Source organism: Elaeis guineensis, chromosome 7 (genome assembly GCF_000442705.2).
Source record: "Elaeis guineensis isolate ETL-2024a chromosome 7, EG11, whole genome shotgun sequence".
NCBI lineage: Eukaryota > Viridiplantae > Streptophyta > Magnoliopsida > Arecales > Arecaceae > Elaeis > Elaeis guineensis.
The window spans coordinates 73,321,363-73,345,980 of record NC_025999.2 but is presented as its reverse complement, the minus strand read 5'-3'; the positions used below and the strand labels follow the sequence as shown (position 1 = coordinate 73,345,980).

General features: G+C 35.1%; 1 protein-coding gene and 1 long non-coding RNA gene across 6 annotated transcripts in view; one reads left to right on the top strand and one right to left on the bottom strand.

The window, feature by feature from the left end:
* The window catches only part of LOC105049003 (uncharacterized), a 118,666-nt gene that overhangs the window by 38,458 nt on the left and 55,590 nt on the right, over positions 1 to 24,618 (bottom strand). The gene's annotated exons all lie outside the window — the stretch shown is intronic.
* LOC105049002 (MADS-box transcription factor 51) overlaps positions 1 to 24,618 on the top strand; it is a 145,203-nt gene that overhangs the window by 94,528 nt on the left and 26,057 nt on the right. For 4 of the 5 annotated variants that reach the window (XM_073261165.1, XM_010928537.4, XM_010928536.4 and 1 more), the window contains exon 2: positions 18,527 to 18,605. The exons of the other annotated variant lie outside the window; for it this stretch is intronic. In XM_073261165.1, the coding sequence (XP_073117266.1) occupies positions 18,527 to 18,605 (79 nt within the window). The remainder of the gene's footprint in view (positions 1 to 18,526; positions 18,606 to 24,618) is intronic. 5 annotated transcript variants of the gene reach the window in all.

Sequence of the window (24,618 nt, the reverse complement as noted above, 5' to 3'; positions counted from 1 at the left end):
GAAAATAAAAGAAGAAAAAAAGAAGAAAAGGAAAAGAAGAAAAAAAAAGAAAAAGAAAAATTCTCTCTTATCTCTCTCTCTTCTAGGATTTCTCTCTCTCTTTCTCTCTCTATTTGATCCATGGATCATAACATAAACACGAGATGATGCTCCTAAAGATGCTTGAAATTGCTTTGATATCCATGCAAGATGTCGGACCCTACCCCAACCATGTCGAATATCCTTGAAAACGACTATTGATGAATCCTATTGATTGATATTGATCTTAATCCAATTTATGCTTTATGATTCCTGAATGAGTCACTTAGATTTGATCCTTGTCTAGGAGGCCCTAAATTGCTCCATTGCCTGGATAGCCTGTTAGACGGACAATCCAACCTACAGTTTTTTTTTCTTATGATTGAATTTATCAAATAAAAATTAATTATACTTTTAATATATTAAATAGGTTCGATAAATTCATCAAGTAAATTTTGAAGGGCTAGGACGAAAGAGGTAAGTAATCCCGACACTTCTTATTTGCTTTTGAAATTAGACTATTTTATCATGAAAAAAATTATCTTAAATTTTCATAAAATAAAGATTGAGCATATGCATTATGAAATTCATGATTTATCGTAATATAGTGATTCTATGAATATTTTATTATGAATAATCTATTTATGAAATATGAAGTCCATATTTATGAAATTTATGTTTTGTCATAAAAAAAATAATTCCACGATTGTGTTACTGATAAAACTTATTTATGGATTATGAACTTTATGAAATTATTTAGTATTTATTTATGCATGATTTAAGAAAATATGATTCCATGAATATGATTTAAGAATGTTTATTTTAAGAAATATAAAAAAAGGACTCTCAGATAGCTATGTATGATCCTGCCAATGGGTAATAGTAATTGCCATATCATCCTACCAGTGGATAATAGTAGTTGGCATACGATCGTGTCAATGAATAATAGTAATTGATATACGATCCTGTCAATAGGTAATAGTAGTTGGTATACGATCTTGCCAGCGGATAATAATAGATGGATATGATTATGGTCCTATCACGGGTATAATAGTAATCTTAGTATTTAGTTTAAAGAACTATTAAGAATCATGAATATGAAAAATGAAGAAATGATTTATGACTTTATATATGAAGTTAAATAATTTATTGAATTTATTTATGCTATGCATTGAAAAATAATATTTTATGTAAAATTACATGATTTATACATATGTATGAGTATAATGATTTATGATATATTATTATTATAAAAATTTTATATTCAATGATAATCATCTTCTCTAAATGATTTATTGATGCATGTATAAACTTATGCTTGATCCAGATAAGATAATATAATGTTTACTTACTGAGCTGGTGTAGCTCATATCTTTTTTTTTGTTCTTTTTTTGTCCAAACGAATAAGATTAGGAGCAAAGGATGATCCAGACTTGGAGGTCTATACCAGCAAGCTTGAAAATTATTTGATGATCATGGACTTGTAGCTATCTATTGATAAGTTTTGAGATATGAATTTTTGATATTTGATTTTGGATTTAGATGCACTGAAGCAATCTTGATTTATTAATTTGATGAATAATGAAATTGAACCTCTTATTATATCTTATTTATGATGGATTTTAGTTGATTATGATTGATAGGCTTCGTATTATCGAGGGTGATATCCTACGGTAGCATGGCCGTATTATGTCCCAAATTTGAGGCGTGACATATACTCCTAATGGTCATATCTTAAGAAGTATTCTCATATGTAGTATCCACCTTATTATAGATATATTTTTGGATCACAGTATGGTATTACCTCTCATTATACTAAGAATGGCTAGTTTCTTACCCAACATATCATCAAGAGGGTTATCTTGGACCACATCAAATATAAGATGAGCAACAAAGATGGGCTCAGTATCAAAATTAGTATCAAGGCCCTGATTATGAACAAGGCTTAGATATTTATGAGCATCATAGGTCATTTCACCTAGGATTAGTAAATTTGATATGCTTGTCTTGAATTGATGAATCCATTTTGTGTAATATTGAAAATGATTTATGACATATTATTGGTATATTCAAGATTTTAAATTTCATGGGATGAAGCTGTCTCAGTTTTCTTATGGAATGGAATGCGCTGCCATCCCGCCCCATTCCGACACTTGAAATAGAAGATAACCCAAGACATCCCGATCGGGATGCTGGGATGTTGGCAGGATGCCTTGTCTCGACAGATGAGATGGTACTCCATCTTGGTGTCCCATGGAATATCCCATCGGGACCTAAATCATCGAGCATAATTGTATTTTCATATACAAGAACTAAGCTCAAGTGGTAAAGATTGCAGTTTTTTTATTAAATTTCAATATTTTTACTTTATCAAGTACTCATGCAACTTCAATAATAAGAAATTATTGTTTAGTATAATCAAGAAAGGATCTTCAATAACTTAGAAGATCATAATGCATTATAATGTTATTTTTAAATAAAACCTATTTATTATAAATATATTACTTTTGAAGTTTAAATATGTTCAAACAATAAATAGAACAGTAAAATTTTAAGATAAATTATATATATATATATAAAGGGAGTCTCAAGCATGTACCATGACACTCGATCGAGATGACCATTTGGATGGGGCAGGATGTGGGGGGCATCCTATTCTAGGTAAAAACTGAGATAGCCCCAGGATTTAAACCCTTGTTTAGGACCATATCTATGCAATATATATTTATATTATATATAGCTAATGTTTATGTACATTCTATTACAAATAATATGCATGGCTATTAGGCTCATAATTCATTACATAAACCTGGCTTGATTCTAAATTGGATCGAAAAATTATGGCCCAATCATGGTTCTAGTACCTATTTCAATATCTATAAATAGCATTTGGTGATCCAAATGAGATCACCGTGGTGACCTAAGATCATCGATGATCTAAATTCTATGGTGATATGATCACCAATGATCTAAGATCATGACATTTGGTAGGCCATGATCTAGTGATTAAAGATCCTCGAGTATCCATGAGTAACATGTTTGGTATTTTATGTGAATCCAAAATCACTAATTATATAATACCAAAACTACCCATAATATATTCCATAAAAAATATTTATTAATCATATATAATATATTATAAATAAAATATTACTATATTTATTAATATATTAATAATTAATAGGTTCTATAAAATATATATTAATCCTATAAATTATTAATTCAATAAAATATATTAATTATTATTATATAATTAATATTTTATTTATACTTATAATATATTATTTATTAATATGAATATTTTGATCAAAAAATTAGGCAAATTGAAGTAATATACTACATATTTTATTATATTAATATAAAATATAATAAGATATTTTTTTCTAATTTAAAATTATCATTGAATCATAACATGACAATATTATGATTAATAGTATATTATCATATAATATATATTATAAACACTATATAATATCAAATATAATATTGTAATATATATACAATATTGATATAATATACTAACAGAATATTGATATACCTATTTTCTTACTAGATTGAGAAATATTTTTATTTTTATATTTCAATCCAAGATCATTGTCTGAGGCTGATCTTGAATTCATGACCTCGATGATGGGTATTCCATCACTGGATTGAAAAGTGATTTGAGGAGGGGGTTGATTTGAAATCACTGTCATGTACGATCATTATGGTGCAACCAAACGCGATGATCTTATTACCTCCACTCACATCACTCTTGATCTTAGATAGATCATCCCATACCAAATACCCCTGTATAGTTATCATACCTAATATGGTGTCAATGGAGTCAGTTCAGTATAGCAATCCTTTATAAAGAGTATCGGTTAGTTGTTGGCATGATACAGTTTATCTGGTAGGTTGGTACGGATAAAACTTCTATCATCGGACTAACCATAGAAGGAACTATGCTCGGGCCGTCACCTGCCACCTCTCTGAAGCACGCCGCATGCGCGTACTAAGAAAATAGGAATGGATAAATTTTAAGGATATTTAAACAGTTTTGATAAACATCACATAACCCCTTGAATTTATCCATTCATATTTTCTTAGTATTTTAACGCACGCGTGTAAGCGCGCTGTTCTTTGGAGATGTGACAAACGATGACGGCCCGACCATAATTCCTTGCATGATCGATCCGACCATAAAAATTTTATCCAGATTGGTACCGACTGGTGCTGTCCGTATGGTGAACCATGGACCAACCAGCTAGCTCATATTGGCCCAATCCACTTACAATATGGCTGAATCAGGGGTGCCTGGACTCCCCAGGCTAATATGAATCCTTCTTGCATTAGAATCTATGTAGATTCTTTGCTCCTCTCTTTCAGTGTATTGGATTTTTGAGAAGCCCACTTTCCTGCACCTACACTAGCAACCAAAACTTACTTTTACACTCACCTCCACTTTAGTTAATTAATCATCGTAATCAGTTTTTTATCAATATGTTGCTACACAAGTTAGTAGCGGCATCCATATTTGTGGACAATAACTTGGCCAATTCTTGCCTATTTCTTACCATGACTAAGGTATTTCAGTTATAGGCAACAATCTAACAAACCTTACCCATTTCTCATCATAGCCAAGTTAGAACTAGGATTTTTCATATTCGAGACACCGGCATCCCATGCTTAGAGCTATTCATTGGGCCTGAAGAATTTGCTTGTTATCAATATAGCGCATAGCCAACTTTTGTTACTAATTCTTAATGCCTTAAGATTCTGAACTAAAATGTAACTGCATTTGTAAATAACACCATGACACGATATACATATTAGAGTATCAAATATCACTTAGGAGGGGCTTTAAATATTGCCTATATCCTTTTCTTCTTTTTTTTTGAGGAAGGGCTCCACCCACCAATATATTAGAAAAGTACTAAACAATTAAAAATTTAACAAGCAAAATTAGTAAAAGAATTTTTAAAACAATTGAGATACTTAGAAGTTCATAGAATAGACCAATCAAACAGGAGAGACATTGATTGTCAGATTACATATTGAAAATTAACACATAAATAGAAACAAATTAGATTGAAAAACTCTTCATTATTGAAGAAATTTTATTAACATACCAATAGGCTGCCCTATACAATATATTAGATATATATATATACATATGTATATATACCTATATATATATGTGTGTGTGTGTATATATATATATATATATGTGTGTGTGTGTGTGTGTGTGTATATATATATGTATATGTGTGTGTGTGTGTGTGTATATATATATGTATATGTGTATAGATATATATATATATATATATATATATATGTATATGTGTGTGTATATATATATATATATATATGTATATATATATATAGGACATTACCTTTAACCCTAATTCGGGCATTCAATCTGATACAAAGAATCGTACTCGAAATAGAACTCAATAATAAAGAAATATGTTTGAATTATTCTACTACAATTATAAAAACCTAACCAAAATCATATCATCCCTAATAAAAGTTATAAAAAATTCAACTAAAATTTTTGAACTAAATATTTGTTTATTCAACTCTTTGCCGACAAATTCTATGGTTCTAGTAGAAGCTTGGCATGATCCATGCTTGCTGATTGTACCGAGCCACCTGCCTCGCACCTCACGTTTTTTAAAAGCTTAGCATTTACTACAGGGTTTAGGAATTGATCCAATATCAATGATTGTGAACTAGTTATTGCATTATCTATTCTTCCTTGATTTTAAGAACAAGCTGTTGTCTTATTAAATGGTGATTGTTTTGGCTTGTAATCAGTGGTGAAGGAACATTAAAGCATCAATTTCTCAATCCAATAATATTGGTGTTTTCCATCAAATCTCAACACTTCTATGGTGCAGAATGAAAATGTTCGTAAAGGACATGAATTACTATAATTTGATCAATAGTAGTTGTAGCTAACTAACATGATTTTTCACATGCCATAACTTTATTACTTGGATGTATATGCCCACTTTATAGTGTTATCTTGAGGCCCCTTATTTAGTTGCACATCTTTGGATGTGAAAAAAAGCTAACTTCATTTATACTAGAGTATCATGTTATGATTTGTTCGATAATATTCTAAATATGATCCGCCGTACTATCCTATACCATTCAATATGGAGCATACCATATCTTACCGATTTTGTATTGTCTCATACCATATCTTACCGGTCTTGTATTGTCTCATACTGAACTGATACTCGATATGCTATCTTTTATTATACCAAACTGCACACTGATATTGTAATAGAATGGTACTGGTATGGCATCTGGTACCAAGATGGTGAATCTTGATTCTAAACATGCTTTTAAGATTTAGAATCATGGTCAAACTATTTTCCTAAAACCTTAAATTAAGCATACATCTCAAAAGATTTGTTATAATCTAGATTTAATATTAAGAGAATAAAAGGAAATTCAAAAAGTAAGAATAAAAGTCCAGTTTATTTCTTAGTATTTTTTCTGCTTCATTTGTTTGAGAGACTTCATTTGGCTTAGTCTACTTTGGTGGAGGATTCACCATCAAAATGATGGTAGACTCGGTCGATAATTATTTTTCAACTAATATACTGAATTTGGCTTATAAATATGTTTTACTTTCCAAATAATTACTTTAGAAGTCAAATCTACTTTTGCAAAATTTGGTCCTCATATCTAGTTTATACCGATCTTGAACTTTAGAAGTTTGAGGCATACTAGTACCGAGGGCCACCATGGAGGCAATGTTAGAGGAGGAAGCAATGATGTTGAAGGGTAGCGGGCGATGCTTCTTTGGGGATCTCAAAGGGTTTGGAGTGGAAGATATCAAGGAGGGTTAGGTGGTCAAAGGAGAGAAAGGGGGATGGTGAGGTACACGATCAAGATGATAAAGATTTGTCGTGTCAGAATCAGATCCCATACCGATCGGCCTAGGTATGGTTCGATATGCCTGTACAAAAAAGAACAAGGGAGAGGAAGAACCGAAGAGAGAAAGAGAGAGAGGGAGGGAGGAAAGGAGAGAGCGGAAATGCTAGTGGTGGCCATTGGAGAACCACTTAGACCCTTGGATGATGGAGAAGTGGGAAAGTCCAAATCAAGCAAGAAAGGAGAGATAGAGAGAGAGTTAGAGGAAGGGAGAGGAGAGGGCGGAAAGGCCAGCAGTGGCCATTGGAGGGCTGTGGAGGCCCTCAGATGATCGAAGGGGAGGGGAAGTCCGAATTGAGAGAGGAAAGGAGAGAGAGAGAGGAAGGGAGGGATAGGGAGGGAAGGGGATGGAGAGGGTGGAAAAACTGGCAATGGCCGGTGGTGGCTACTGAAGGGCCGCATAGGCCCGAATCCTCCTTCCTGTCTTTGGACGATCGAAACTGGAATGACCACCCCTATTTCGATTGTGATTTTAAATTTTATTGCAAACTCACAGTAAAATCAGCAAACCTGTTGTCGACTTTACTAGTTGATAAAATTAAAGAAGTTTAACTGAAGTCGGTAATATCATTGTCGACTTCACCCAATGTCGCAAAAAAAAAAAAGAAACAAGAGCTTCCGTCCCTATTTCGATCAGCCGACTCTGGCCTCCAATGCCTTTGATAGACCTCCAAAAGACTTTATTTCCCTCTCCCATCTCCTTCCCTTCCCCTCTCTCTTTCTCTCTCTTCCTTCTCTTTCCTCCCTCCTCGCCGGCCCTCCAACAAGTGCAGTGGCTTTGGCCAGCATTCGAAGGGTCTCTATCTCTCTTCCTCTCCTTCGCTCCCCCTCTCTTTTCTTCTCTTTCTTCTCTATCCTGTTGGTGTTCTGTTGGTGTTCTGAATTTCACACTAGACCCATAGCAATAGGCTGCTGGTGTGATTCGGCACGTTTTGAATTGTCTAGTTTGATGAACTCTAAAGGTGATTGGTAGTAACGATTGATGATAATCATGGCAATGATTGTAAGAGACTAAAGCGAGAGAGAAAGAGAGACAATAGAGATCAAGTCGTGAGGTGAGGGGTCCATGTGGTTGCTTCGACAAGGCAAATTAGATCGGTACCATTTAAAATTGAGTAGAACTAATTGGTTTTAGATTAAATTGCTATGGCACAGTTCATCTGCTACCTCATTTCAAAAGTCTAAACAATCACAATTCTGGGTCAATTCAGTTTAATACCTTGAAGGCCTGTACCTCCCAATTCCAAGATAGTTCAAATACCATTGTTTGAGGCACAAGAAACAAAAAAGGTTTTTGGTATCCATATAATGTCAACAAGAAGATCAAATTCAAAAAATCGATTAGTTTTATACAGTAGATTAACTGTTCAACAATGATAGATTGTGCTCATTTGATTTTTGATTATAGTGCATTTAGGCAGACTTGGATAGCATCACAAAGAAGTGTGCTAAAGTTAAGATTGTCTAAAGAAGAGCCTGACTCTAACATGATTACAAAGCATCTGCATCATGTTTTATTAGCAGTGTTATTGCGATAGCCTAGCTCTGGACAAATACCACCCATCCTTGAGGTCTAGTTTGTGGTTTGCATGTTAGGCAACTTAGGCCCTCTAGAGAACCTAAAATTTGACCAATTTCATTGTGCAATTGTCAGTGGTAAGGATTTTGCCCTCTTTCTCCTCTCTTTCAATGCCTCCAGTAGCTTGCACCCAGTATCCAACCCTTGGTATATAACTATCCACCTATTTTCCTTGATCCTAAATTGAACAAACTAGACCCAACCATTGTGACCAAACCAACTGGAAACCTACTTAACCAATACTTACATAATACCAGCTAGCCCACCCAAACCTAGCGACCCGGACTTGCTCACCTAAACTTGACTAATAGAAGATCATTCCATCTCGCCAGCCATTTGATTATAGAACAAATTGAGACCCAGCACTCAGATCAACTAGCATTTTATGTTTAGTCTTTATTTCTAGCCTTTGGTTTTAATAACCATTTCATTTGTTACAAGCGTTGGTGGTGTACCATCACCGACTTATTTTTTCTGGGTGACAAGATCTTTAAATTCAGCATTCCTGTAATCTCTTCACTCTTTGCGTTACATCTCAGAATAAGATGTTTCATGCTAATACTCTTCTTGCATTCTCTAAAGTCAAAATATTTAAGCACCAGGATCTTCCATAAAAAACCACAATCATGTTTCTATGGTCCTTTATCCAACGTGAAACCATGGAATTTGTATATTACAGTATGCTCATATGTATTCCTCCATTGGAAATCCATGGAATATTCTCAAAGCATGACTTGATATTTTGATCAACAGTGGCTTTTTTTTGAACTGGAAAACCATTTAAAACCCAACATACTACTTGAACAATAATAAACATATCGTCTTGTTACTCTGAAAACTCAACAATAGCCCAACTTCATCCTATGTCTGGGATACTCTAGATTCCCATATTCCAACACTTAACAGTAATCCATGGCACACTTTTCTAGCAGTCCTTGCCATTGTATATATGACTCTTCTCAAACCTTATTTTCTTCTTGAAAGTCAATCTTCACCCTTCATTGCACCATCTCACTTTCATATAAAGAGGGAGAAGCATTGCAGAAACCTTTGAACTTGCCCTCCATTATCCATCCTAGCCTGGACCATTGCTTTTGTCGTCAATCATTCAAATTATAACCAAATGTGTTCTCCATTAGAAACCAGCAAAATCCCTTTCAACCATGGTATGTCGAACCAAGCCAAACTGCTCGGTTCATCTCATACCGAAGTATAGGACCAAATAAATTCGGCCCTTTTTTTCGAAAACCCATCCGAACCACTCCAACTAACCTGAATCGGGTGGTTCGGCCTGGTTCGGAGTGGTTCAGACTATCACTCAATTATTTGAGTGATGGGAAGAAGCTTGAGAAGGCTCAGTGGTTCAGACTATCACTCAATTATTTGAGTGATGGGAAGAAGCTTGAGAAGGCTCTTCAGCCTTCTCAAGCAAAAGTGAGGAAATTCCCTCAAAATCTTCCCCCCCCTCAAGTGAAAAATAGTTGGAAAATGCCAAATTCAAGTTATGTAAGCTCCTCCCCCACCTCCCTTCCTCTAGAGAAGCACTTCCTCAAAGAGTTCCACTAGAGCGATTCCACTAGGTAGGGCAGCAAGAAGAAGTCTTTTTGAAAGATTTCACTAGAAGCCACCATCTATGACTTAGATTTACTGCCTTCTCTAGGCTAGCACAAGGCTATTCTTACAAGCCTTATTCGCATCATATGTGTGATGATTACCTCTATCTTTTACGTGGACCGGAGACTCCGTATGAAAAATGTCAGTCGAAACAAAAAGATAGAAATTTATGGATGGTCCATCTTTGCAGCTAGAAGCTACCTTGACACAAACAAAGTGTGAAGCTTTCTCTGGAACACAGGCCATTCTCCAAGAATGCCCAAACATGGCAATGAAGATGAGCTTGAAGCTTCTTATAAATAGGTCTTCTCACAAAAACTTATTCGCTAAAGTTAGCAAAGAGGTGGTGCAAGGTTTTAAGTTCCAATAGGATAGGGGGCATCCCGGCTATCCCATCCCATTTCTATGAGAAAATGGGATTGAAAAGATGTTAGAACTCTGAAATCCATACAAGAGAGGAGAGAAGAAGAAAGAAGAAAAAAAGGGAGGAAATATGAAGAAAAAGAAAAAAGTGAAAAGAAAGAAGAAAAAGAAAAGAAAATAAATAAAAAAAGGGAGAAGAAAAGAAAGAAAGGAATGAAAGAAGAAAGAAAAGAAAGAGAAAGAAGAAGAAAATTGAAAAAAAAATAAAGGAAGAGATGAGAGAAAGAAAAAAGAAATGAAAGAAAAGAAGATAGAAGAAAAAGAAAGCAAAAAAATGACAAAAAGAAGAAAAAAGAAAACAAGATAAATAGAAGGGAAGAGAGATAAAGGATAGGATGCATAACCGAAACTGAAGAAAAAAGACAGAAGGGGCATCTTGTTCTATGGAAGAATCAGGACATCTCCATCCCATAGGATTTAAAATCTTGAAGTGGTGGATTTCTTCTTTGACCTTTTGAGTATGCCAGTAGGTACCATCATAAAACTCCCGACCAAGAAACACATGGTGAGTTCCTTTGCTAACATCTACTAGAGTATAAAGAGACTGGATGACACCTATCTCCAGACCACCCATGACAAGAACTTGCTCCTTGACCCTATGGTATTATTGCCATCAAACTCTCAATCCATGCTTCTCCTACCAAGGCCTTAGCAGTCGAGAGATATTATAGTTGTTATGAGTGCAGTTTTAATTATGCTCGTTACTTTATTGATGCTATTAGGACTCCTTGTTCCTCCTACAAGGATATGATGACAGAAGAGGTGCACTACATAGATTCCAAGTCTAACAAGGTTGAAGTTAGCAGTGATGGAGGTGGATTTGTGAATGGTGTTGTAACTTATATTATTTAAGTGTGAGAAAAAGGATTATGCAAATTATCAAATATTTATGAGCGACATCGACATGATGAAATTTTAGAGCTTGGTATGTATCCTTTAAACACATGCAATTGATTGTATCATTTCATATTTTATATCTTATTAATTTATTTGAGCATATTAGGGTTCAATAATACCTAGTTCTTGTGAGGCTGTCCTTCGGCTAGCCTTTGTAACTTGTAAGACTTTTTTTTTAAGCATCACATCATATTTAGATCCACATCATGCACAATTAAGGATATACCAGAATCATAGAAACATCAAATAACATCAACAAACATCAATTTGGACTTAAAATCATTCAACAAACAAAAAAAAAATGATTAGATATCTTAAAAACCAAAAAGAATTGAAAAAGCCAAAAAGAAATGATGTGCCGATTTGAAACTGGCATGACTGGCACGACCCACCATACCGTGTCAGTACGGTACCAAACTGATACTCTACCGAACCGATCACTGATTGATACAGATCTTGGTACCGGTTTGGCAATTCTTGCTCTCAACAATCTAGCACCCCCAAAATCCATTCAAGGAAGAGAAACCTAGATGTACCTTTTTGTTTGGTACTCTTAACCATAATAGACCCAATAACAAATGCATCAGCTAGAGAAAGTTATGAAGCAAAAAGCATTACCATTGAATGTTGTAAAAGTCATTTTTTTCTCTCTTCATCTTTTTATTGTTCTTTTTGTTTTTTTTTATTGGAGAATTTACTTGCAAGGGCATAAAAATAGTTTATGTACACCATGTTAATTTAGACCAAACACTCTACTTAAGTTTGAACTATTCAGGTATCCTAGAAGGGGATTTCTAAGTTCAGGCCCTCCTTAGATATCGATATTTTATGACTTTGGTACAGCATTGTATCAAAACATGGTATGCCTTCATGCACAAATAGTAAAATTTAGGGTTCCGAATATGTGTCCGTATTCAGTACAAACCAATAAACGAGGGCATGGTATCAACTGTGAGCAATTAGTTAAATTGTGCACACAAAGGAGTTAAACCAAGATTCACCATCTCGATACCGAATCCTATATTGATAAACTTTTGTGGTAATATTAGTACGCGATTCGATACGGTACGGTAGTATTGGCACACTCCAAGATGACGTATTGGTATGAGATCAGTATGGTACGTCCTGTACTGGACAGTATGGGGTGGTATAGTATTCCATGAGTTGAACAATGCAAGTTGATTGATCATCATATGCACACCTGTTGATAATTTTAAGATGTTTTGATCGATTGTATTTTCACACATATAATATGCAATGATAGTTTGGCCTCAAGATATTATTACCACTTTCTGGTGATCCCTTTAACTGACAATAGATCAGTCAAACATTCTCTGAAATTATAATGTTTGTCAAGATTCCTATCTATGCCAAAATTATACCCCGTGAATGGCTTTCAGGATCTAGCTTACCCCTTTTCAAGCTTGTTCTACAAGAAAGATGGGATTTTCTAGAACCTAGCTACATGTACTAGTTATTCGGAAAAAGGAGTAAACTTTCCACCTACATTCTCACTTTTGGGCCTTTGGCTATCAATTAGGCCTATTAATATAAAATAACCTAGTCACCCATGACATAATACACTTTTAAAAGTTCACTTGTATAACAATGACAAGCTCCGACCTTTCAAAGTTGAAAGGTTTTTCACTGGTCCATAATTTAGTCTCTAGTTTCATGTTGCAAATCAAAGTCCTTAAAGAGATGACTCTTAATAGTTGTATCTCATGTTGATTGTGCACCCACACTCGTGTGGTGATAACATAGACATTTCATGGAAGATTGCTAACAACGATTGCATAAAGCTTACTAGCACTTAGGGGTCTTCCACTAGCTATGTTAGTTCCAAGATGAGCTTTATAAGGCTTGTCTCTTCCTCTAACCAACCATCACTTTGCTATCCAAGAAACTAAGCTTAATACATCAACAGAAGTTTTAGATACCTAATTCGTTGCCACCTTGTCTCCATATTATCATCATGGATGCCAAACTCCAAGACTAATTGCTGTATGATACATAATAATAATACCATGTCCATATGTTCATGTCAAATGTTTTTGATCTTTAATGGTTCTTAGTTAGTCCATTTATTAAAACATAATACTAGATTCTGCATCAACTTCGGTATTTTACTTTGTTGAGGTATCTTTTTAGTAAAAACAAGTTGAATATTACCGCCAGATGCTTTACAAGAAAAAATGCACAATATTATGATGAGATCAGGTTATGCCATCAAATTCTTATATGCATTGTTTTTAACAGTAAATTCTCGAGCAAGGGCTCCCTACTAGGAAAAAAAAGAAAACCCCTCAAATACATATTTGAAATGTGTAACACATATGGTTGATATAGAGAGGAAAATCTTGTGGATGGTAGGGATCCCACTAACTTCTGACATCTTAGAAATGAAAAAGAAGATTGCTTGGTGTACCGAAGAAGAAGAAAGCTTCTCTTCCTCTCTCCCCCTTTCTTTCATATGGGCTGACCATGCTTATATCTACCTAAATCATGTGTATAACAAGGTATATGAAGCCATTCCAGCCAGATCAAGATTGGTTTCTTATATCTTCCTATTTTCCTCTTGCTTGCTGCGCTCCTCTTCCCCACTCTTTCAAACTTTATATAATCCTTTTTTCTCATGCATATGCAGACATTTTTCACCAGCTAGATGACTATATGAGAGTGAACTCACAGCATGAGTTGAGAAATCAAGAATGGAGGAACCATGATTTTCATGAAAACCCTGATTTTCATGCTAGAATGGTACATTTATAGATACTTAAAAGCCACAAACAAGATAGCAAAGCCAAACAATATGGAACCTACAAGTTAACCGAGATCAGCTAAAAACGAAACAACATTTCTTGCAAAAGAAGATTTTGAACTTTACTCCTATTCCCTCATTGATGAAAAAAATGTTCTAGACCTAGTTAGGTTTCACATAACTGCAGCATAATTTTCATTAGTTAAAGTTTACCCAAATATATGCTATTTTTATGCTTGCACAAGATATATGAGAAGTAGATGCATAATAAGCTTTCTTTGCATACGCAATCAATAGATTGGCATCTAAAAGACTTCATTTGAATAATGTTCACAACCACAAAGAATTTTGCACAACCATGACTGCTGAGTAGTGAGTATAATTATCACCCAGCTATCACATTGGCACCCACAAAGCATACAAGTTTCAATTTTATGAAAATCGTGAATCATTTGTGAAGCATTGTCAGAAACAACTTGGAAAACATAATGATTTAGAATAACATCAGCAATTATTTTTTGTATATTTCTCTGTCTTTCGTACATTTTAGAAAATAAAGGTCATTTGCAATAGCTGTTAATGGATCCTTTTGTTGTTCATCATCTTTGAATACCTTTTTTGAAATGCCAAATCTGTATACCAATTCAAAAATTAATATCCTATTTTGCAAATGATTATGAATTAAATAACATCATGTGTCTATTCTTATTTCACTTAAACTAATAATTTTTTTTAGAATCAGAAAAAAAATCAAAACTAGATCAGGCAAATAATGATTACTACTTTTCTTAATTATAGTGGTTCATAGGTTGACCATTTTACTTGTGTAATGACATGATTGATTCTCAGTTAGCAACAAATTCCTATATAATTTGCACTTTTTTTTTTCAATTTTCCTGTATGAACGTTTTCCCAAATAGTTACTTTGTTTCATTCATCTCAATTTATTTTCTAAAGTTGCATACACATTACGGGATAAACTGAGAGGAAACAAGAGAAAAAAATGACATACTAAGAATTGATTGCATCTTTTATGGTTAATATATATTATGATGTTCTACAATCATGATATAAATTGATAGATGGTAGGCACAGAACATTCTCATTGACATTCAGTGCTTTATATTTGCCCATATGATATGGAGACCGTAATGTGAATTATACAAATGGTTTGTCATTTGTATTGTTTCTTCGGATTGATATTGTTTTATTAATCTTAAATGATGTGCATTGAAATGATATATAGAAAGGGTGTCTTAGTGCATGAGGCTCCCCCCACTATGGGATTTGAGGTCAAATGTACGTAGTCTTATCCCCTATGTGCGGAGAGATTATTTTCATGTTTCGAACCCAAGTTCCAATGGAGCAACCTTACCATTATACTAAGGTCCACCCTCTTACATTGAAATGTTAAGCACTTGTAAAGATTATTATGCATTGATAGAAACTTGGGCTTGGTTTTCTCATCTTGTCAATGGTTTGTATGATTTAAAACTTTCGAAGATTAGTATGCATTGGTAGAAACTTGGGCTTGGTTTTCTTATCTTGTCAATAGTTGTATAACTTAAAACTTTGGAAGATCTCATCTCTATAGTGGACACAATAATAATAAAAATTCATGCTAGAAGTTGGCTTGTGATGAAAATGATAAATGTTCAAACAAGATCCATAGTATCAAAACTAGTCCCCATGCTGCAAGACTGGCGGTACGGTACAATGCGGTACCATACCATGCTGCTCTAGTGCGGATCAACAAAGGGGAACTGGCAAGGGAGGGGGAGATGGACAAGGAGAGAGAGGAAGAGAGAGAGGGGGGAGGGAGGGAGAGGGACGAAGGCAAAGAGAGTGGAAGAGGGCAAAGGTAAGGGGAGAGAAGAAAAAAGAGGAAAAGAGAGGGTGGGGGGGGAGGGGGGAGGAGAGGGAGGGTGAAAGAGGGAGAGGGCAGTGGAGATTGAGAGATGCGGAGGGAGGGGAAAGAGGGCTTTGAAAGCCCTCTCTCCTCCATGGCTTTGGAATTGGGGCCCTATTTTGTCTCAAAAAGGGGCTCCATCCTCTTTTTATTTCATTTTTTTGAAATTTTTAAGTGGAGGAAAATTCAAATATAAAAAGAAAAAATTCATAGTCATGACTCACATAGTCAAATATAAAATGCACATAAGTAATATTATCATAATAAAGTTGTCAAAGCCTATGAATCGTAATAGATACCTTATGCGATTTAAGTAATGTGTAAGATTATGAACTTCAAAAAATCATTCATAAACAAGAAATTGGCTTTCAAATATATATCTCTACTTATTTCATTAGAGATTTTTTTTTCCTTTTTCTTTTAAAATTGGCATTTTAAAAAAGTATGAAATGAATTGCAAAACATGATATTCATGATTTTGATACAATATATATTTTCAAAATTCAATAGGACAAAAAATGAAATCAAGTTTCTATCTGGCTATGTGTGCCATCACATGGAAAGCAACTTGTTCATCAAGTTTTCTTTCACAAATAATATTTTGCCAATATGGTGTATGATAATCTATGCGTCAGCAATGAAATATCTCTGGTTAGAATTAATCTCTTCATTTGGTATGATGATTTTCGGGGATAATCTTCATCTAAGCCACAAGGCAAGTCCATGATATTAGCATCCTATTAGCAAGTCTGAATATCCCCTTCTCATGTAATGGAACCAGGTTTCACTAGCCCAAGACTGCTACCAAATATGAAATTCAACAATAAGATATCAAAACTAGTAGAAGAGGCGTTCTCTTCTCTAGCTTCTGGCACTCTAGCTCGAACTCTTTAACACAAAAAAGTGCATGCATAGAACTTCAAATTGGCTTTTATTGAGGTGTCATTGAAATGGCATCATAGAATAGGTTGGTGATATGTGGATTAAGAAGATTGTTTCCTTGCAAAGAATGATAGAAAGCTTCAAGGAAAGTGGACACATGGATGTGTATATGGCAGTCGGTAGACATAATGGATTTGGGATAAGCGAGTAGCTAAGTTAGCAAGTAATCAGTAAATTCAAAAAGAAAGATTGATGGCATGGCTTGTAGAAAAAGGAAGGGATAAATAGTGTAGGAAATATGTATGACTCAGACATGTGAAAACTACAAAAATGACCAGCACACCTGAACATGCAAAATCATAGGACTAACCCTAGTCCATGACATGCTAATTAAATTAAATTAGCAATCATGACATGGTTTCAAAACATCAATTTAATAGACTTGATTATAAGAAAGTAATGTGAAATTGGCAGGAAGGGTAAAAGAAAGCAGTTCAAATCTGGAACAAGTTCCATAAACACACCACATAATCGTAGTTAAACACACCACACCTAAACAATATTATCTGATTATTACTTTAAAATTATCAGATAATTTAAAATTATCAGATAATTTTGCATCCCAATATGTATTTCTAAGAACACTATAAGAGATTTCACTTGATAAAATCATCCACAGGCACGACAAGACATTCTAATCAGCATATCTATTTATTCTCCAATTCTGTTTTGTTAATATTGGCATAACCAAAGTGAACCACGCAACATGGTATTTATAATTCAACATTGCAAATAATATCGACTGAATCAGATGAGAATGTAAAATCAATGTTAAAATCTGGTTATGTTTGTACCATCCCACAAACACTAACTTGCTTATTAAGTTCCCAGCTATAAAAATAATACTCTTTGAGTTTCTGAACTATGCTGCAGAATCATCTATGCAGTTCAGAGACATGAAATGTTCATATTTGTAACTTAATCATTTAAATAAGAAGAATGATGACCAAAGCAAACAATTTTCACCCTGGGCTGTCACAGTCTTCATATCAACATCATAATTTCTGTGCAGACTTAAATTTAAGACATTGGAGGGATCTTAACTTGGCTGATCAATTTTCATGGAAGAGAGGCCTTTACAAAAGAATTATTATCTCATATATGAATAAATGCTGTAAGGTCTCAGAATAAATCAAAAATGTTTTCTGGAGGACCTTTAAAACCTTCAAAGCCTTTTGGTCTGAACAATTTAACATGTGACTTGACTCTGTGACTGCCAGCAATCACATAAGTTCCATAGTATGAAATGAATGCAGGTTACTTAGAGAGCATTGACAGTAAAAGAGAATTATCATCCCCTTCATACAGAAGTGTATTTGTGGAGTATAAAGAAGGCGCAATGCTTTTAACCACTTAATCATATTAGTGACCAAAAAAGGCTTTATGCAACATGTTCCATTCAATTATCTTTGGGAGGTCTAATTGTAGGCTGAGTACTTTCCCTCTGATGCAGCATGGAAGACACAATCACTCGTTATGAGCAAATATCAGATGCTGGACAAGATGTCAGTAAAAATATTGACAAAGAACAGGTAGAAATTTTTTAATCTTTGCCTTCTAGAATGTATATTTGGACATGAAGTTGTTTTTCTTTTTCTTGAATCTTGATTTATTCATAACTAATGACCTCTTCAAGAGTGTGCTTTTGCTAACAATGCTTGAATCGGCTGACCATTGACAAGAACAATGAACTCCTGAGATAAAACCTAAAAGACACAATTGAAAGACCCAATCTACAATTATTAAATACCAAAATTGGTTAAAACAGTGTTTTCTTTAGCAAATATATAGGAGAGTTGAGCAATCTTCAATGGGAGAGACAACTGATTCAACAAGCTTTCACTTTATAACTGAATGGGTAATGAAACAAGAACACTGTATGGTAATTTGGTTGTCTCGAATATGAATAAATTAATTGTGCTTCCAACAATCCTCTCGTATTAAACTATATTGCTAAAAACTATGACTTGGGGGTCAATCCGCCTGGGCAAACCGCTGATGCCAATTAGTACCACCCCAAACAGGGCAAAAACTGGTTGGTTCACCCTGTTGCAACCCAATTTGCCAATTGTGCCATTTTGGGAGACCAATCCATCTCGATTCAGCCCCGATTCGGTATGATATGCACTAAATTGAGCAATTTAGGATAGTTCCACATACCTTAGTTTCTATATATAGAATTAGATCTTGAATGAGAATTGCTTTTTCGATTCTTCATTCTCACTGTGCCTTCCCATGCCATGAAAACTTTAGTGTCCTCTATGTGGACTTTGACCATTGAGGCCCTCACTTTACGTTTGTCGAAGATAGGAAAGAATGATAGCATGGTATATATCAACCCTTCCCATTAAGGAACTCATTTTAGCCAAATATAGATGGCGTTGTTTAAGGATTCATGTCCTAGCAGGATATCCCACAGGATATCGGGATGGGGTACTATCCCACGTATCGAGATAGAACGTCCCGCTAATATCCCAACATCCCAATTGGAACATCTTGGGACATCTCCTGTCCCAAGTGTCGAGACGGGGCGGGATGGCGGTGCGTCCCATTTCATGAAAAAGCCAGGACAGCCTCGTCCCACATAACAATGCATGTAATTTTTATCTTTGCACACTTATTTTATTACTTTATTCTATTCAGAGGTTTGGAAAATGTATAATTAAAGGTGTGTTTCAAAGACATATTTGTGTTAAATCTTTCGATGTCGTTAGATTGTCTTGGGAAGTTTGTTTTGATAATGCAAGATGGAAAGAGGTAGGGAAATTATCAAACAAGAAGAAAATGCAGAGGAAAATAGATGAGTAACTTGCTCTTATTTTTAAAAAACAAATATGATGTTGGGGCATTCCACCATCCTAAGTGTTGGGATAGTATATCGTGTGTCGACATGGGACAACTCGGAAAATTGACTCAAATAAGATGGGGCATCCACTAGGGCTGGCAAAATATGATCCGACCCGCCAACCCGATCCGTATTCGACCCACCATAAACAGGTTTGGGTTTAGACTAAACGGGTTCGGATCATAAACAGATCGACCCTTTTAACCCATTTAATAAGTGGGTCGGATATGGATTTTAGATATCTGACTCGTTTAACCCGTTTAATATTTAGGTTGGGTTGAGTCAGATAACTCATTTAACCTATTTAACCTATTTCTGACCCATTTAACCCGATCTGTTTAATCTGTTTAACCCATTTAAGACCCATTTAACCTGTTTAAAACATGTTTAACCTGTTTCTGACCCATTTAACTTAATTCGTTTAACCTGTTTAACCCGTTTAACCTAATTTGATCTATTTAATAAACGGGTTAAACAGATTAGGTCGGATTACCTGTTTAATAAACAGGTCGGGTTCAGGTTTGAATTTTTGACCCGTTTAATAAACAGGTCGGGTTTGGGTTGACCATTTTCTGACCCGACCCATTTACGACCGACCCGACCCATTTGCCACCCCTAGCATCCACCATCTTGAGCAGTGGGATGTGAGGCATCCTATTACACCGAAAAAGCAAGATGGCCTCATCCTATGGTATTTAAAACCTTGATTCAAATTTTTTCGTACCAATATCGAGACCTGTGCTAGTCAGAGATTGGCATGGTGTGGTACGGAACATTACTATACTCTGTTAGGGGCATTTCGGCCTTTTTTTTCTTTTTCAATTTTGAACTGAAGTCAGCAAAGGATGTGCCAAAACTTCAATTCAAAATCTAAAAATAAACGGAGGGGAAAGAAAAGAGTTCAAACCAAGAAAAAAAAAGAGGAGAGGGAGGAGAGAGGAAGAGAGAGAGGGAGAAAAGGAACAAGGAGAGGGGGGAAGAGAGGAAGAGGGAGGGAGGGAGGAGAGATGGGGGAAGGCAGTCAGCATACCGGGAGGTCGTCAGTCGATGAGATTGGCAAGAGGGGCAAGGGCGAGACAGGTGAGGGCAAAAAGAGCATGAGTGAGAAAAAGGAAGAAACAAATTTATTATGCCAACCATGCTTCCATCTCGAATTTATTGCGTAAACCATGCCGGTAACTAACCATTCTTGATTCAATATACTCTGAACAGGCTGGTTTGGCATGGTTCAACATTCCTTGCCTTTATATGATCTCTATTGGAGAAGTCCTTTGTGAGCTAAAAGTGTCTAGCCCAAGTGTCTAGAGTCCAAAAAGGACTCCTTTAGCATATGGAACACCACAAAAGCCTTGTAGTAAAAGATATCCAAACTACTCTTGGTCATATTCCAAAATTCCCCAGGTGTCTGAAAACAAATCCTTTTAACAGTGTAACTAGTCAAACTTGAATAAGAGAATGCCAAATTTTTGCAAAATTTAAGTTTCCGGCTTTTTGGATGGTAGAAAAAGTAGGATAATATAGAAATGTTTTCCCAAACTTGCCTAAATTTGTTCTTTTCTTTGGAAAACCATTTCCTTTTCCTTTTTCTTTTCCACAGTTTTCACAAAGGCGAAACATATCCAAAGAACATCTAGTGTCAGCTACTGCATCTTTCCTAATTTTAACCAATATTAAGGATTCATATAAGGTAGATGACTGATCAAACCACTAAGAAAAATCCTACCAATTGGCAAACATTAAGCCAAAAACATGTCCTAGAAAGAAATATCAGGTAAGGGACTAGAACACAAGTAAGAAGACATGGAATAAATTCTATTAAAACATAAAAGAATGGCATTCCTCACAAGATAGGCATCCTGTTGGGATAGAAACCCTAGGACTGATATTACCCACAGATCTAAATAAATATATCTAGGAAATAAGTTTAATGTGGAGGCAAGAATTATACAGTATTTTCTAATGTTTTCAAGCCACGAAGCTTCGCCTTGAAAGCAAAAGATTGTGGGATAACATTAACAGTTTCCTGAAATGTCCAAAGGTCGATGACTCTTTTTTTGCCCTCAAAATGCTGCAGTGCCAAGCACATATCTTGATCTCTTTGTCAGATATAATATGAAAGTGTCATCACATGACCTGAAGACTGTTTTATCAATGGATAAAATATAGCCATTCAAAAGTCACATAAAAATGCTTCCATTATTCACATCTCAGTGTCCACATATGAATGTAGAGTGAATAAAAAAAAAGAAAAGGAGTTGTGTGAGGCCCGGCCCGAATAAAAAATCCCAGCCCACAAAGCCCAAAAAAAAAAAAAAAAAAAAGAAAGGAAAACAGGGGAGAAGACTCCCAAAGGGAGTCTTCTTCCTCCTCTCGCCGGCTCCCAACCGGAGTCGGAAACGAGCTCCCTCCGGCCCTATTTAAGGAGGAGATCCCTCCTCTCTCCCTTCCACCAAAGATCTGGGATCCAGTCGGCGGCAATCGCCAGAAAATTCCCGCGGAAGACCGACCCTGTGCCCGTCCAATTGTTCGCCGGAAAAGCCTCGCCGGCGTCGGAGGTAAGCCGCCTCCTCTTCCTCTCTTCTCCCCTTTCCTTCCCATGCCTGTGTGCATGCTCGCCGGTGACCGGAGTCGCCGGATTTTGTTGTGGAAGAACCTCTATATTTTTACCGTTTTTCTTTGATTACCGGCGTCGGTGGTCACCGCCGACCACCGGTTTGGCCCTCCTAGTGTCGTTGAGTCACCCCCTCCTGCTGACGGGCGCCCCACGCCGGTTGCACCGCCGACCGGCCAGCCAACAGGGGATTGAGAGATCCCCTGTTTCGGCCCAAAGGAACCCATGGGAAGAAGGAAAAGAAAAGAAAAAGAAAAGAAGAAGGAAAAAGAAAAGAAAAAGAAGGAAAAGAAAAAGAAAAAGAAAAGAAAAAGGAAAAAGAAAAAAAAAAGAAAAAGAAGAAGAAAAATAATATAATAATAATAAAAAGGATTTTCTCTTTTCTCTCTTTCGTGAAGAAAAAGAAAAAAAAAAGAAAGAGAGAAAAAAAAGAAAGAAAAATAAAATAAATAAATTAATAAATAATGATATAAATAATAAAATATGAGAAAGAGAGTTTCTCTCTCTTCCCTCTCTTTCTTCAGCCTGAACTAGTATTTTCTCTTTAAAATTCTACTTTCTCTCTCTAGAATTCTCTCTCTAGATTATTTCTCTCCTAAGATTTCTAGAATTTTGAGAAGAATGATGATGAATTTAAATGATCCTCCTGATGGATTTTTGATCTTTGATCGTCGGACGGTACATCGACATCTACTTTGATCCGATCAGGTATTTTTAGATTTTATTTTTCATGATTTTATTGAATTATCCACATGATAATTTCAGCATGATTTGACCCGATCGATCGGATTTGTTGAATCATATCGTCTGAGAAGTCCAAGATGAATTTTCTCTCTAGAATTTTCTCTCTCTAGAATTTACTCTCTCTTGATTGATTCTCTCTAAAAAAGTTAGTGAATGAAGAAATTTTTTTTAATAATTTTGATCTGATTCTAATGAAGAATCCTGATCAATGATTGTCAGACAGCGTACTGGCACCCACCTTAATCAGACCATGAATTTTTAGATTTGATCATCCATGATTTCGATCTAGCCATGACTTGATTTGATCATGTTGATTTCACCAATCAAGATATTGGACCAATCGTAATGTTAGATTGTGTCACCTGATCAATTCGAATTATACTTCATGAATTCTCTCTCCTCTGATTTTCTCTCTCTACCTGATTTTATGAAATCGATGAAGAAACTTCGATCCTATCACTTCGAATCCGATTTGATCTGATAGTTAAACTTTGGATTGTTTAAGTCCTTATTAGATTTTGATTAGATGAAATTAGATGATCGGACCCAATTTAAACAGTTGAAATATGGTATTCGTATTCTTTCTAATTATTGAAATTGATTCTGTATAGGATTGTGGATGTTTGATCATGGGATATCGAGATATGATCTACGAACAGAATTTTTTGGAAGAAAATTTATAGAATTATATGGATTTATTGGAATGCGTTCGAGGTAAGTAATGTTTTACTTTTTTTAGATTTATCGATAAATTATAATATATTTTTCTGACATGATTTGTGAAACGATGCATGAATTTGATGAATGATATTTTGTTATAAAAATATCTTATTTGAAATGTTATGATGAAGCATGATTGAACATATTGATTTCATGATGCATTATATTGATTGATTTCGATACCACATGATTATATGTTTTATTATCGAAATTAGAATATGAAATATGATTTATGAAGAATTATGATATAAGAAATATTATGAATTGACAACCTGACTATGTAAAGGATCCTGCCAATGGGGGCATATACGTTGGCAATTGATTTGTCCTGAGGGTTTACGTCGCCAGAGAGATCAACGACAAACCGCCAAAGAGACCAGCGATTCCGAAGGACTTTGCTGCCAGATGATTCGCAGCTCACCGTAAGAAGATACGCGGTGTTATGATCCTACCACAGAGAAAATGTGGTCATAGCTCATGGTTAACGAAAAGAATTGAAGAACAAAAGAAATTGAAATCTGGAAAGAAACTTGAATTTTCGAAAAAGAAATGAATTTGGCATGAATTATGTTGCATAATTGAAATTGATTTCGAATTGATAAACTCTATATGCTTATTTTCTATA